This window comes from Podarcis tiliguerta, assembly GCF_965153285.1.
Source record: "Podarcis tiliguerta genome assembly, chromosome: 13".
NCBI lineage: Eukaryota > Metazoa > Chordata > Lepidosauria > Squamata > Lacertidae > Podarcis > Podarcis tiliguerta.
Genome location: NC_139546.1, coordinates 47,767,007 through 47,781,192, shown reverse-complemented (window position 1 = coordinate 47,781,192; position 14,186 = coordinate 47,767,007). Strand labels below are relative to the sequence as shown.

The following is a 14,186-nucleotide window of genomic DNA, read 5'->3' as shown; positions in this document are numbered from 1 at the left end:
ACTCGACAATTCCACGAGAAACTGAATTTGGCATAGTGACCCACCCCTGCTCAAAAGGAAGTAAACTCAAATTATCGACCTGCCCACTGGACTTGCGAAAGCCTCTGTAGGTGACAAGGGGGCAGGGATATTAAACTCGGACTCGCGGCCCCACGTTGGGTGAACGATTCCTCGCGGTCTTTTTCCAACACTACAATTTTAGGGGGGTCTTTTTCCTTCCCGGCGCATTCCCCAAAGCAGGCAGGACGCCCCAGCAACACCCGACAAGCTTCTCACTTTTATTTCTTTCCATATATAATTTATTATGATTCTCTTTCTCTATCCCTTTTGTACAAGCTTAAAATAGAACGGTAAGAATGGAGGGGAGGAGGGGAGGAGGCGCGAAATGCGAGGGGCCGGCAGATTATGGAGAGGACTTTGGAGGGGGGGCAGCAAAGGCGTTGGGGGGGCCAGGGAAAAATGGTGCATATTTCACCCAAGTTTCGACAACACCCCAAGTATTATGGGTGAAAGGGAGCAGTAGGGGGCAGGGGGTGGTTCATTGTGGCTTTTCTCTCTCTCACCCCCACCCCCCCGATTTTCAAAAGGGGTGGCGGCGGTGTCCCTAGTCCCTCTGGGGCATGAGGGTCGGGGGGGTGGCTCCGACCCAGAAGCGAGGGAAGGATACAGGCACAAACGGAGGAGGGCGGGGAAGGAGGAAGGGTGGTTGGGGTCAGGGGGTCAGCAGCACTGGAGACCCAACAGGTCCCGACGGACAGTTTCTCTGGGACGGGAGGTCAGCCCCTCTTCTGAGGGAGGGGGAGAGCTGAGGGCAGCGGGAGGAGGACCCCCCCAAACCTCTGCCCCCCTCTCTCATGTTTCTTCACTCGTTCCACCAGGAGATAGAAGGGCATCGCAGCTTCCGGCGGCGGTTGCGGCGACGTCGAGGGATCTTCTGTCCATCATTCTGTCCCAGATTCGGGAGTTCCTGAAGAAAGAGGGAGCTGTAAAGTTGCAGGGGGGAGAGGAGTGGGGCAGGGGGGGGAAGAAAAAACCGAGCGTGAATCGTTTTCCTCGGCCCCCACGCTACGGGGCAAAGGAAGGCGCTGGAATCTTACCGGCGGTCCGGTCCGGAGGAAGGAGAGGGTGGGAAACAGCGGGGCGGGCGTTCCAGCTGTGCAGGCCGCATTCAGGGGGGGCGGGAGGGGGGTCAGGCAGGGGGGTGTCGCTGGCACCTGGTGGGGGGGGGAAGGAAGGTGGGGAAGGAGGACGGGGAGAAAGGGAGAGACGAGAGGAAGTTAGCCGTGGGGCCCAAGCGTTCTGCGCGTGAGCAGAGGAGGTTTTCGGGTAGCGGGGTCAGATGGGCTGTGCTGCGGGGGCGCCACGGCCGGTCTGTGGAATGGAGTGCGAGAGGCGGGGTGTTTTAGCGTTGCACAGGGCACCACCAATATGGGAGAGCCTAAAGTCCGCCACTGGCACGTGAGATGTCGCAACACTTTAAAAATAATTTAAAGTGTCCTCAAGGAAGGATTCATGCAAGCTAGGGAGGAATAATAATAATGATGATGATGATATAGATCTATACAATGGTACCTCTGGTTGTGAACAGGATCCGTTCCGGAGGCCCGTTCGCAACATGAAAAGAACGCAACCCGCAGCGGCGCATCTGCGCACGTGCGGGTTGCGATTCTCCACTTCTGCGCATGCACGTGATGTCATTTTGCGCTTCTGCGCATGCGCGAGTGGCGAAACCCGGAAGTAACCCTTTCCGGTACTTCCGGGTCACTGCAGGACGTAACCTTGAAGAACGTAACATGAAGTGGACGTAACATGAGGTACGACTGTCTAGGGAAGTTTTTAATATTTGATGTTTTACGGTGTTTTAATATTTTGCTGGAAGCCGCCCAGAGTGGCTGGGGAAACCCAGTGTGATGGGCAGCACATTAAATAATAAAATCATCATTAATAATATCCCAACTTTCATCCAAGGAGCTCAAGGCGGCAGCCTGTATTGTTCTCCTCCTTCCCATTTTGTTGCCACAACAACCCCGCGAGATTAGGTTGAGAGTACGGATTCGAACCCTGCTCTCTCCCAGGCCTTAGTCCAGCGCTCTAACCACAGCACCACGCTGCCCTGCTCCCCAATGACTAGCCCATGGACATACTGGGTTCCCTCCCACTGTACCCACACACCCCCAATTTGACTCCTGCCTCTCTGGGCTTGCGGGGGGCAGCACTGCTGTTGCGCTTGGGCCTTGTTGGTCGCCTTCCCATTGGGGGTGCCCATTTGGCCCCCATGAGAAGTGGGCAAGTTTGGACCCCGCTTTGGCCTGCATCTGACCCCTTCTCCCGGTCCTGTCTCAGGGGGCTTCAAATGGGTACGTTGTGAGCTGAGCACAGAGGGAAAGGAAAAGGCCTCTCCGCAGCTACCCTGGCACCAAAATCGAGCCTCCAGTTTCAAGGGCAGTGTATCTGGCAAGGGAAAGCAAGCCGACGAGAGCGTTCTTGCTTTCCTACTCTCGGTGGAAGGGCCTCAATCTCCAATGGCCTCTGCCGGATGCTTGGGGGGGGCAAATAGTCATCCTCTAAATGTCCTTTAAGCGCCTGGTGTGTTTGCAGCCCAGCGGAAGCAACAGGCAGGCAGCGGGGGAATGTGCAGCCCCCCCTTTTAGCTCCCCCCCGCTCCCCTTCCAGGTCCCATGCCAGGGAGTAGGAGCCGTGCGTGTAGGAAGAAGGGCTTCACCTCCAGAGCCTGGGTTTCGGCCCCGATCCGACTCCAGCTTGTCGCACGACTGCGCCCGGCGCGTCCTCTTTGGTTTGAGGGGGGCTGCCTTCCTTCCCACCTCAGGGTCCCCTGGAAGGGGAAAAAAACGGGAGGGTCAGCAAGCCTTGCGTCTCCTGTCCACCATCTCTGCCGCGCAAGGGAGGGAATTGGGCCAGCTTGCGGCATTTAAAAGAGGGGCGCAGGTGGCGCTGTGGGTTAAACCACAGAGCCTAGGACTTGCCGATCAGACGGTCGGCGGTTCGAATCCCCGCGACGGGGTGAGCTCCCGTTGCTCGGTCCCTGCTCCTGCCAACCTAGCAGTTCGAAAGCACGTCAAAGTGCAAGTAGATCAATAGGTACCGCTCCGGCGGGAAGGTAAACGGCGTTTCTGTGCACTGCTCTGGTTTGCCAGAAGCGGCTTAGTCCTGCTGGCCACATGACAAAAAAACCCCACAAAAAAACCACAACGCAGCTGGTATCGTCCTCCGCTATCACTCGGTACTCTCCTGCTCTCATTTGGAAAAAGTATCTATCCGTATTCTGCAAACAATAAAAACAAAATATTTTGATACTAAAGGCATTTAAAAGAGGGACACAGGTGGACCCCTGACCATTAGGTCTAGTTGTGGGGTTGCGGCGTTCATCTCGCTTTACTGGCCGAGGGAGCCGGCGTACAGCTTCTGGGTCATGTGGCCAGCATGACTAAGCCGCTTCTGGAGAACCAGAGCAGTGCACGGAAACGCCGTTTACCTTCCTGCTGGAGTGGTACCTATTTATCTACTTGCACTTTGACGTGCTTTCGAACTGCTAGGTTGGCAGGAGCAGGGACCGAGCAACGGGAGCTCACCCCGTCGCGGGGATTGGAACTGCCGACCTTCTGATCGGCAAACGTTTACGTGATTGTCCTTGAATCTTTCTGCCACGCTCGCCGTCCTCTCCGGCGCCACGCCCTTTGAGAACCACTGCTCTAACCACTGCCCCACACTGCTGCTCCAAAAACTTTTGGGAAAGGGCTGCAGCTCGGTGGCTGCTTTTCAGGAAGAAGGCCCCAGGTCCAGCCCCTGACGGCATTTCCAGGTAGGGCTGAAAAACCCTGGAGAGATGTTCGCAAGAGCCCACTTTATGGCATGGAGGGAAACAGCCACGGACCAAGCAGAATCTGTGGCCCCCAGAAGGAGTTCCTTCCGCCAGACACTCCCAGGGGAGAGAACAAGGCCCGGTCGGGTCCTGCCGTCCCAGTCTCACGTCACCTTCGTTCTCCCGCTCCTCGGCTCTGCGTCGGGGTTGGGCAATTGGGGGGGACGTACGTGTTTCCTCCGGGACTGCCCCTCCTCCTGCGCCGCCTGCTTCCTCGTTGCTGCGGCTCCTCTCGGGCTGGCTGGGGGGCTTCCGGCCCCGGGGGAGGGCGACGGGCTTGGGAGGCCGAGGGGCGGGCGGGAGATCCCTGAATTGCTGCCAAAAAAATAAAGGAGAATCGTAGAGTCAAACAGATCTTATTGTCAGAAGTGTATATTGCAGAAGAGTTCTGTGTTACGCAAAAGCCTGCAGGGGATTCTAACAATCTCAGCAGGGTCAATGTAAGGAATTATTATTATTATTATTATTATTATTATTATTATTGCTTTTTCCCTTCAAAAATGTTTAGGGGTACTTTCATTTTGACTCAAGAAAATCACCATTTTATATTTCAAATTGGGGAAAAATGAATACAGTAAATGGACAAAAGTACAAAGGTTCACAAAGTGTTTAGGGGTATGCGTAGCCCTGTGTACCACCGGGGGCGGGAAAGGCACTGATTATTATTATTATTATTATTATTATTATTATTATTATTATTCTGCCCTCTACGTGTAGATCTCTGGGCGGTTCACAACATAAAAATTACAATACAGTGGTACCTCTGGTTGCGAACAGGATCCGTTCCGGAGCCCCGTTCGCAACATGAGCAGAACGCAACCCACGTCTGTGCATGCGCAGGTCACGATTCGCCGCTTCTGTGCATGCACGTGATGTCATTTTGAGCATCTGCGAATGCGCAAGCGGTGAAACCCGGAAGTAACCCTTTCCAGTGCTTCCAGGTCGCCCCAGGAAGCAGAAAACGCTCAACCTGAAGCAAACGCAACACGAGGTATGACTGTATGGGGGGGAAAAACAGAATATGTAATAAAAACAAAGGCAACTCAATAATCTTGCCTTCCACAACACATTTGAAAGGGCATCAGACGTCCATCAGCCAAAGGCCTGTTTAAATTTGTGAGATGTTCCTTTCAGCCTCCTAAGCGGGGCTGGTGAAATCTGTCCCCCTGCAGTTGTTGTTTTACCCCCAGCAGCCCACATGGCCGATGGTCAGGGGATGATGGGAATTGTAGTCCAGCATCTGGCAGGCCGGGACCAGCTTCAGTTGGGTGAGTTTTGCTGACATATGTTTCACTCAAAACTTTTCTGAGTGTTTCTAGGGGACCAATTTGCTGAGTGTCAGTCTTGATTGATCTGCTGGGAAGTTAGATGGGCTGTTTAAAGGGCGTTTGTCATAATTCCTCCATGGGGAGGTGAGAAGGACTTGCTTTGGCATGCCACACTTTTGCCCTGCGTTTCCCCTGTTACTTTCCTCATAGCAAAAATAGAAGAAGCCCAATTTCTTGAGTTCGTTGTGCAGCAGCTCCCAGTCAACCCTCATGATGCAACCTGAGTCAGCCGATATGTGACTGAATCCGTCCCGAAAATAGCAATGGTCTTTGTGGAAGGAAAGTATTGATTTTACTGCATGCAGTGCACTTAAAGAAAATGTTATGAAAATGATGGTATTTAAGACCAGCTAAACTTGCTAAAATGTACAAGATGAGAAGCAATGCGTGTCGGAAATGTAAAGAAAGGGAAGGTATCTTCTACCACATGTAGTGGGCTTGCAAGGAGGTAAAGGCTTTCTGGGAAATGGTATATAACGAGTTAAAGAAAATATTTAAAAATACTTTTGTTTAAAAACCAGAAGCCTTTTTATTGGGTATAGTGTGTGAAGAGGTACCAAGGGAAAATAAAAGACTGTTTATGTATGCAACAACTGCGGCAAGAATTATTTTAGCCCCAAAATGGAAACAACAAGAAGGACCAACGAAAGAAGAGCGGCAGATGAAGACGATGGACTTTGCAGAACTGGCGAAGCTGACAGAAAAAATCCGAAACCAACATGATCAAGTACAGTGGTGCCTCGCAAGACGAAAAGAATCCGTTCCGTGACTCTCTTCGTCTAGCGGTTTTTTCGTCTTGCGAAGCAACCCTATTAGCGGATTAGCGCTATTAGCGGTTTAGCGGCTATTAGCGGCTATTAGCAGCTTAAAGGATTAGCGGATTAGCTGCTAAAAGGCTATTAGCAGCTTAGTGCCTTAGAAAAAGGGGGTGGGGAGCGGAAAAAAAACCCAGGAATCGCAAGACATTTTCGTCTTGCGAAGCAAGCCCATAGCAAATTCGTCCTGCGAAGCACCACCAAAACGGAAAACCCTTTCGTCTAGCGGGTTTTCCGTCTTGCGAGGCATTCGTCTTGCGGGGCACCACTGTATTCCAAAAGGACTGGGGTAAATTTATACGATATCTGAAAGATTATTGTAAGCAATTAACATCACTTTCAGGGTTATCCGAAGACTTGTAAGGAGAAGTTTTCTACCTTTCTATATTTAATTAAATTTTGAGTTATAGGGGTACCTCGGGTTACAGACACTTCAGGTTACAGACTCCACTAACCCAGAAATAGTACCTCAGGTTAATAACTTTGCTTCAGGATGAGAACAGAAATAGCACGGCGGCAGCAGGAGGCCCCATTAGCTAAAGTGGTGCTTCCGGTTAAGAACAGTTTCAGGTTAAGAACGGACCTCCGGAACGAATTAAGTTCTTAACCCGAGGTACCACTGTATTAAGCAATGAGTGCAATCAGAATTGGGAAACGTACAAAAAGGCAATGACATAAAAGTTAATTTTGAAAGCCATGAGGCGAGAGGGAAGGAAGTCGATAGGCTCTAAAGAGTCAAGGAGGTAAAATGGATAAAAGAAAATAGAGATGGTGCAGAAACGCTGTCTGCACCAGGCACCAAGGTTTAGTTTTGCCTGTGACCCCCCTCGCAAGGGAGGTGTGCTTAAACGAAGAGCGCAATGTGGCTTGAGATGAGAGCAAAGAAATTGCCTGCTCGCAATTTGAGATTGGTAAGGGGGAAAGGAGGGAAGCCAACAGCAGTATGCAGACCGAGAACTCCCAGAAGTGCAAGCTGGATTTAGAAGAGGCAGAGGAACCAGAGACCAAATTGCAAACATGCGCTGGATTATGGAGAGAGCTAGAGAGTTCCAGAAAGACATCTACTTCTGCTTCATTGACTATGCAAAAGCCCGTCGACTGTGTCGACCACAGCAAACTATGGCAAGTTCTTAAAGAAATGGGAGTGCCTGATCACCTCATCTGTCTCCTGAGAAATCTCTATGTGGGACAAGAAGCTACAGTTAGAACTGGATATGGAACAACTGATTGCTTCAAAATTGGGAAAGGAGTACGACAAGGCTGTATATTGTCTCCCTGCTTATTTAACTTATATGCAGAATTCATCATGCGAAAGGCTGGGCTGGATGAATCCCTAGCCGGAATTAAGATTGCCGGAAGAAATATCAACAACCTCAGATATACAGATGACACACCCTTGATGGCAGAAAGTGAGGAGGAATTAAATATCCTTTTAATGAGGGTGAAAGAGGAGAGTGCAAAATATGGTCTGAAGCTCAACATCAAAAAAACTAAGATCATGGCCACTGGTCCCATCACCTCCTGGCAAATAGAAGGGGAGGAAATGGAGGCAGTGAGAGATTTTACTTTCTTGGGCTCCATGATCACTGCAGATGGTGACAGCAGCCACGAAATTAAGAGACGCCTACTTCTTGGGAGGAAAGCAATGACAAACCTAGATAGCATCTTAAAAAGCAGAGACATCACCTTGCCAACAAAGGTCTGTATAGTTAAAGCTATGGTTTTCCCAGTAGTGATGTATGGAAGTGAGAGCTGGACCATAAAGAAGGCTGATCGCCGAAGAATTGATGCTTTTGAATTCTGGTGCTGGAGGAGACTCTTGAGAGTCCCATGGACTGCAAGAAGATCAAACCTCTCCATTCTGAAGGAAATCAGCCCTGAGTGCTCACTAGAAGGACAGATCCTGAAGCTGAGGATCCAATACTTTGGCCACCTCATGAGAAGAGAAGACTCCCTGGAAAAGACCCTGATGTTGGGAAAGATGGAGGGCACAAGGAGAAGGGGACAACAGAGGACGAGATGGTGGGACAGTGTTCTCGAAGCTACTAATATGAGTTTGAGCAAACTGCGGGAGGCAGTGGAAGACAGGAGTGCCTGGCGTGCTCTGGTCCATGGGGTCACGACTAAACGACAAGGGGGAAGGGAGGGAAGCCAACAGTAGATGGCGCCAAACTAGCGGCAGAGCCAACTCATTCTCGCTTGGTTCTGCAAAAACCCAACTGAATTGGGGGCGGGGGGCGGGGAGGCAAAGAGAGAAAATTAGTACTAAAGGTCCAGTTCACCTGCAGTTTTCACTCTCCCAGAGGGGACTGTTTTCAACTGTTTTCGTCTGGCTGTCAGGCATCCTTGCTGTTAATGTTGTGCTGTGTCTTTAATTTCCCCGTACAGTATATTAGTTTCACCTGTGGCTAACTATATTATGTTCTTTACAACTTTATACTAGCATCAGTGACTACAGTATCATATGAACACTGATTCAGAGCGTATTTTCCACAGCGTTTATATTTGTTTACATGTAAGACTGGGTATGTATTTTAGTTGTACATATTGTATTATGCATTTTATTTTATTCAGACGCAGGTTTCATCGCATGTATATTGCAATTTCAGGTTGTTAATAATAATAATAATAATAATAATAATAATAATAATAATTTTATACCCCGCCCTCCCCTCAGGGCGGCTAACACCAGTAAAATTACAGTAGAAACGTAATAAGGGGGGGAAACCCAATTTTAAATACAGGTTAAAATGCAATTTAAAATGCAGCCTCATTTTAAATGTAGCGCATAGATCAAAACCATAAGGGGAGGGAAACATAAGGGTCAGACTGAGTCCAAACCAAATTGAACTGCATCCTTCTCATATTAATTCTTACAAGTCTGGCTGACGAAGAATTGATCAAGATTGGCTGATGAAGCATTGAACGAAACAGATTGGTTATCTGGAAACTCCGTTCCCGCGATATTTGGCGACAGATTATGTATATATCGAATTTTGAATTATTCTACCGTGACTGGGGAAGAAGACTGAGAGACCTTGGCTGTATTTCTGATCATTTGTATTGGTCTATAAACAGCGTTTAGTGCCGTTATTATTGGCCATCGTGTTGTGTTACATTGTTCAGCAGGGCTGCTTGCCTTGGCTGGCGGTGTCGGCCGGTCCTTTTCGGAGGTCGGTGTTGCCACGGCAACGGCCCTTTCGTCCGTTTCTTCTGGGGGGGTGTCTCTGAGGGGCTCCTGTCCTCTGCTCTCCCTCGGCGAGCTTTCTTCAGCTGTTGGCGACCAGGAGTAGGGAAATGAGAATCATGGGGCAAATCCTTTTTTAAAAAATATTTCCTTCTACCTAGTAGAAGCGTAATGGGATATCGGGGGGGGGGGGAGAGAATCTGGTGGCAGGATCTGCCCTGCCTTGTTGATTCCTGCTTTGCAGAGGGTTGAGCTAGATGACCCTCAGAGTTCCCTTCCAACTCTACAACTTATGATTCCATGAATTCTGATTCAGGGCTGCCAGTTCTGCTCCTGGGAAATGGAGGAACTGCTTTTCATCAAGGGGTAAGATAGCTGCTGGCATTGGCTAACTGAATTGGCTGACACTTAAGGATTTGTGCTTCGGCTTGCTTTTTCCTCCTTCCTCCGCACCCGCCTTTCCTCGCTTGCTGTGTCTTTTTAAGAGACTGCGCGCCTGAGGGAAGGGGCTGCCTTAGAGCCGCACTGAGAGTCTTTTTAGCTGAAGAACGGGGAATTAATGCTGTAAATATACAGGTGAAACTTGGGAAATTAATTATCATGGAAAAGTTCATTTATTTCAGTAATTCAACTTAAAAGGTGAAACTAATATATGAGATAGACTCATGACATGCAAAGCGAGATATGTCAAGCCTTTATTTGTTATAATTGTGATGATTATGGGGTACAGCTGATGAAAACCCCAAACTAACAATCTCAGAAAATTAGAATAGTAAATGAAGCAAAACAAGGATTGCAAATAGAGCAATATTGGACCTCTGAGAAGTAGAAGCATGCAGCTGATGACATGGCTCCCCAAATCTCTTTTCTGATGAGAGCAGCTTTTGCATCTCATTTGGAAACCACAAGGACCCAGAGTCTGGAGGAAGAATGGGGAGGCACACAATGCCAGATGCTTGAAGCCCAATGTGAAGTTTCCACAGTCTGTGTTGATTTGGGGAGCCATGTCATCAGCTGGTGTTGGTCCACCGTGCTTCATTAAGTCCAGGGTCAACGCATCCATCCACCAGGGGATTTTGGAGAATTCATGCTTCCTTCCGCAGATGAGCTTTATGGGGATGCTGATTTCATTTTCCAGCAGGACTTTGGCCCACACTGCCAAAAGTACCAAAACCTGGTTCAATGCCTATGGGATTACAGTGGTGCCTCGCAAGACGAAATTAATTCGTTCTGCGAGTTTTTTCGTCTTGTGAATTTTTTTGTCTTGCGAAGCACCACTGTGTATTGACGGTTTCCCATAGGAATGCATTGGCGGTTTAAAAAAAAAGGCGCAAGACGTTTTCGTCTTGCGAAGCAAGCCCATAGGGAAATCTGTCTTGCGAAGCAACTCAGAAAACGAAAAACTCTTTCGTCTTGCGAGTTTTTCGTCTTGAGAGGCATTCGTCTTGCGAGGTACCACTGTACTGTGCTTGATTGGCCTGAAAGGCTTGACATATCTCGCTTTGCATGTCATGAGTCTATCTCATATATTAGTTTCACCTTTTAAGTTGAATTACTGAAATAAATGAACTTTCCCACGATATTCTAATTTTCCAGGTTTCACCTGTAGATACAAACACGACACAGGAGACCTGGGCTAAGGTGGCTCTGGACGAGGGAGCGGCTTGTTTTAGGGGACAGGGTGATGGCGGCTCCCTAAAACAAGAACCAAGCATCACATCGAAGAGCATCACATCTGAGCCGTCGGCAGTGACCTTACCCAGGAAACTCACAAAACCTCACATGCCCACCTATGTCCCAGCTGGCTTCTGCCCGGCGGATGGTGGCAAAGCTTGGCTTGGTGCTCTGCAGTGGGGGGTGAGGCCTCCACCCCGCTTGCCCTGTGGGGTTCAGAAAGCAGAAAAGTCCATTTTTCTATCTCAGCCAGAGCCGCAGTCCTGCACGCACACACTTAAAACATGGGGCCAAAATTGCAGTTGTAGGTATTCTAGATCCAAATACAGTGGTGCCTCGCAAGACGAAAAGAATCCGTTCCGCGAGTCTTTTCGTCTTTCGGTTTTTTCGTCTTGCGAAGCAAGCCCATTGATGGAGTAGCGCTATTAGCGCTATTGGCATTTTAAGGGCTATTAACGCCTATTAAAGGCTTAAGGGATTAGCGGTTTAGCTGCTAAAATGCTTTTAGCAGCTTAGCGCTTCAGAAAAAGGGGTTTTGGAGCGGAAAAAAAACTCAAAAATTTTCGTCAATTTTCATCTTGCGAAGCAAGCCCATAGGGAAATTCGTCTTGCGAAGCACCTCCAAAATGGAAAACCCTTTCGTCTAGCGGGTTTTCCGTCTTGCGAGGCATTCGTCTTGCGGGGCACCACTGTACCGTATTTTTTGCTCTATAAGACACACTTTTCCCCTCCTAAAAAGTAAGGGGAAATGTGTGTGCACCTTATGGCTGCACAGCTATCCCAGAAGCCAGAGCAGCGAGAGGGATCACTGCGCTCCCTCTTGCTGTTCTAGCTTCTGGCTTAGCCACGCTCTGTCCCTTCCCCTACTGCCCGGAAAAGCCCCCAAGAGCGTGTGTGCGGCTCTTGGGGGCTTTTCCCTGAGGAGGGAGAAGGGCTACCCATTAGTGACGGGCTGTGAAAGGGAGTGCTGAGCAGAGCCTGGGATGCATACAGGCTCTGCTCAGCGCTCCCCTTAAAGAATCCCCCCCCCCCTTGCATTCCCCCTCTAAAAACTAGGTGCGTCTTATGGTCAGGTGCGTCTTATGGAGCGAAAAATACGGTACATCCCCTCCCCAGTTCTTCAAGTTGTTCAAAGAATTCCACCGCCACCACCCCGTGCAAAATAATAATAATAAATCAGATCATTCTAAAACCTGTGGTTTTGATCGTTTTGGGGGGGAAGGGGGAAAGGGTACACACATTTATTTATTTTGCAAGCAAGACTTTAAAATTCTTGGGGCACAATTCAGCCTAGTTTGCGCACCTTTGAGTCCCCATGGGCTGCTCAGCTCCCTCACTGAGCTCGGTAGGACCCCAGAGGGCTTAATTTTGGCAGAATCGTGCCCCTGGGATTTAAAGCGCCCCGAGAAAACTGAACTGGGGGGGGGGTTAATATTGAAACAAGGCAAATTTCAAGATGGATGAAACGTCCCGACTGATGCAGAAGGAAGCGTCTTTTGCTGGGTCCAGTTCATAGCATCTTATTAAGAGTTTTGCTTGGGGGGGGCAGTGGGAGGGGGGCGAGGAAGGAGCGAAGACCGATGGAGACGGGTTGTTGGGTTATGGGATGCTAACCTGAGTCGTCCGAAGAGCGCCTTCTCTGCTGCTCCCTCATGCTGCCTCCTCGCCCCAGGTCCACGCTCTAGAACCGGAAGAGGAAGCAGGCGGGTTAAGAATGTTGGAGGAGGCCGCTGGCTGGATCAGGCCCAAGGGGAGGGGAGGGGTCATCTAAGTCCAGCATCCCTGTTCTCACAGCGGCCAAACAGGGGTCCCAATGGGAAGTTCGCAAGCAGAACTTCAGGGCAACAGCGAAACTCTCCTTTTTGCATACTACTTATTATTATTATTATTATTATTATTATTATTAATAAAGCCTTTTTGAGACAGACAGATTTAAAAGGGGGAAATGATAAAAAAGAGAAGTGGTGAGAAAGAAAGAAAGAAAACAGAAGAAAAGAAAAAGGGCTTCCAATTCTGTCTGTTGCATAAAATGAATTATTCAAAACATTTTCTCCACGACAACGACAACATCCAACTACTCCACTTTCTGTAGACTGTTTTATTAATCTTTTCATACGCTTTCACAATAATCTTCATATCAAATAATTACATTGTTCCGCAAGACGACTTCCCGTACCCATCTCCACAGTGTTTTTCCTCAAACCTTTCCTTCCCAAACCTTTATATCTGTATCCATTACAAAAACTTTCTCTGTTATAGTTATTTTATCATTTTCCTTCTGCTGCTTTCATCTCGAATCCTGCCCGCGACCTCATTTTACTATAACACTATTCCACTTCCTGTAGACCGGTATTTTCCCAGTCATCAAACCCAATAATCACGTGCTGAGATCCGTTTTCACACAAAAATCCCACAAAGGGGTTTCCAGTTGATGATATTGATAGAAACAGCGACATTCTCCCTCTCCTGCGGACTGGGCATTCAGAGGCAAACAGCCTCAGGTTGCTAAAGTGGCCGGCAGCCACTGACAACTCGAATTTGCCTAGCCCCGCCTCCTCCCCAGTAAGCCACCAATTACCTCCAGCTTGGCATCCAGGCTCCACCCCTTAGCGCGCCCCATTCCGGGCAGGGCCACGCCTTGGACCCGCGACGGCTGCAGGAGCTCCGCCCCTTTGGAGTCTGGCTCCGCCCTCCCCGTGTCAGGATTGGAGCTCTTTTTGCGGCGTGGGCGGGGAGAGAAGAGAGCAGAGCAAATGAGACGCAAGAACTCCCTGGACAGCCCCCTGCTTTCTACCCTCCCGCCATTCCCGGGAGCAAAGCTTTCCTTTACCTGTCTAGTCCTGCTGGGCAGACCCTTCACCCCACTTCCGGGGCCGTGGACCCCCATTCCCGGAAGGGGCACGGCCGCCCCCAGAAGCTCCCCCTGCCCCAGCCGCCTCTCCTCCTCTTGGCTGCCCGAGGGGCGCAGGGGGGGCTTCTGGTCGTCCCCACCCGTGGGTGGCGGGGGAGGGCTGGGGGGCAGGTCCTCAGGGTCTCGCTCCCCCTTGATGCTGCGATGCTTGCGGAAGTGGAAGAGGCCCCTCCTCCTCTTCTTCTGGAGGGGCGGGAGGGGGTCGGAGGGTCCCGGCCTCACCCCACAGCCCTTGGGCGTCCGAGGGTACCTGCGAGAGGGAAAAGGCGGAGGAACTGAGGGAGGGGAATCTCAGCTCCAATTCCTGCATTGCAGGGGAGTTGGGTTGGATGACCCTCGGGGTCCCATCCACTGCTGTGATTCTCGAGCGCTGCAGTGGCTGCGGAGGGGA

At 49.9% G+C, this 14,186-nt stretch overlaps 1 protein-coding gene across 1 annotated transcript in view; it reads right to left on the bottom strand.

Annotated features, from left to right (window-relative positions):
• Positions 1–276: 276 nt before the first annotated feature.
• The window catches only part of CARMIL3 (capping protein regulator and myosin 1 linker 3), an 84,991-nt gene continuing 71,081 nt past the window's right edge, over positions 277–14,186 (bottom strand). Inside the window, exons 33-41 of the mRNA XM_083410027.1 lie at positions 13,715–14,045; positions 13,463–13,597; positions 12,499–12,565; positions 11,001–11,090; positions 9,163–9,296; positions 3,994–4,195; positions 2,723–2,833; positions 1,098–1,214; positions 277–983 (exon numbers count right to left, since the gene is read on the bottom strand). Of these exons, the coding sequence (XP_083266153.1) occupies positions 853–983; positions 1,098–1,214; positions 2,723–2,833; positions 3,994–4,195; positions 9,163–9,296; positions 11,001–11,090; positions 12,499–12,565; positions 13,463–13,597; positions 13,715–14,045 (1,318 nt within the window). The 3' untranslated portion in view covers positions 277–852. The remainder of the gene's footprint in view (positions 984–1,097; positions 1,215–2,722; positions 2,834–3,993; positions 4,196–9,162; positions 9,297–11,000; positions 11,091–12,498; positions 12,566–13,462; positions 13,598–13,714; positions 14,046–14,186) is intronic.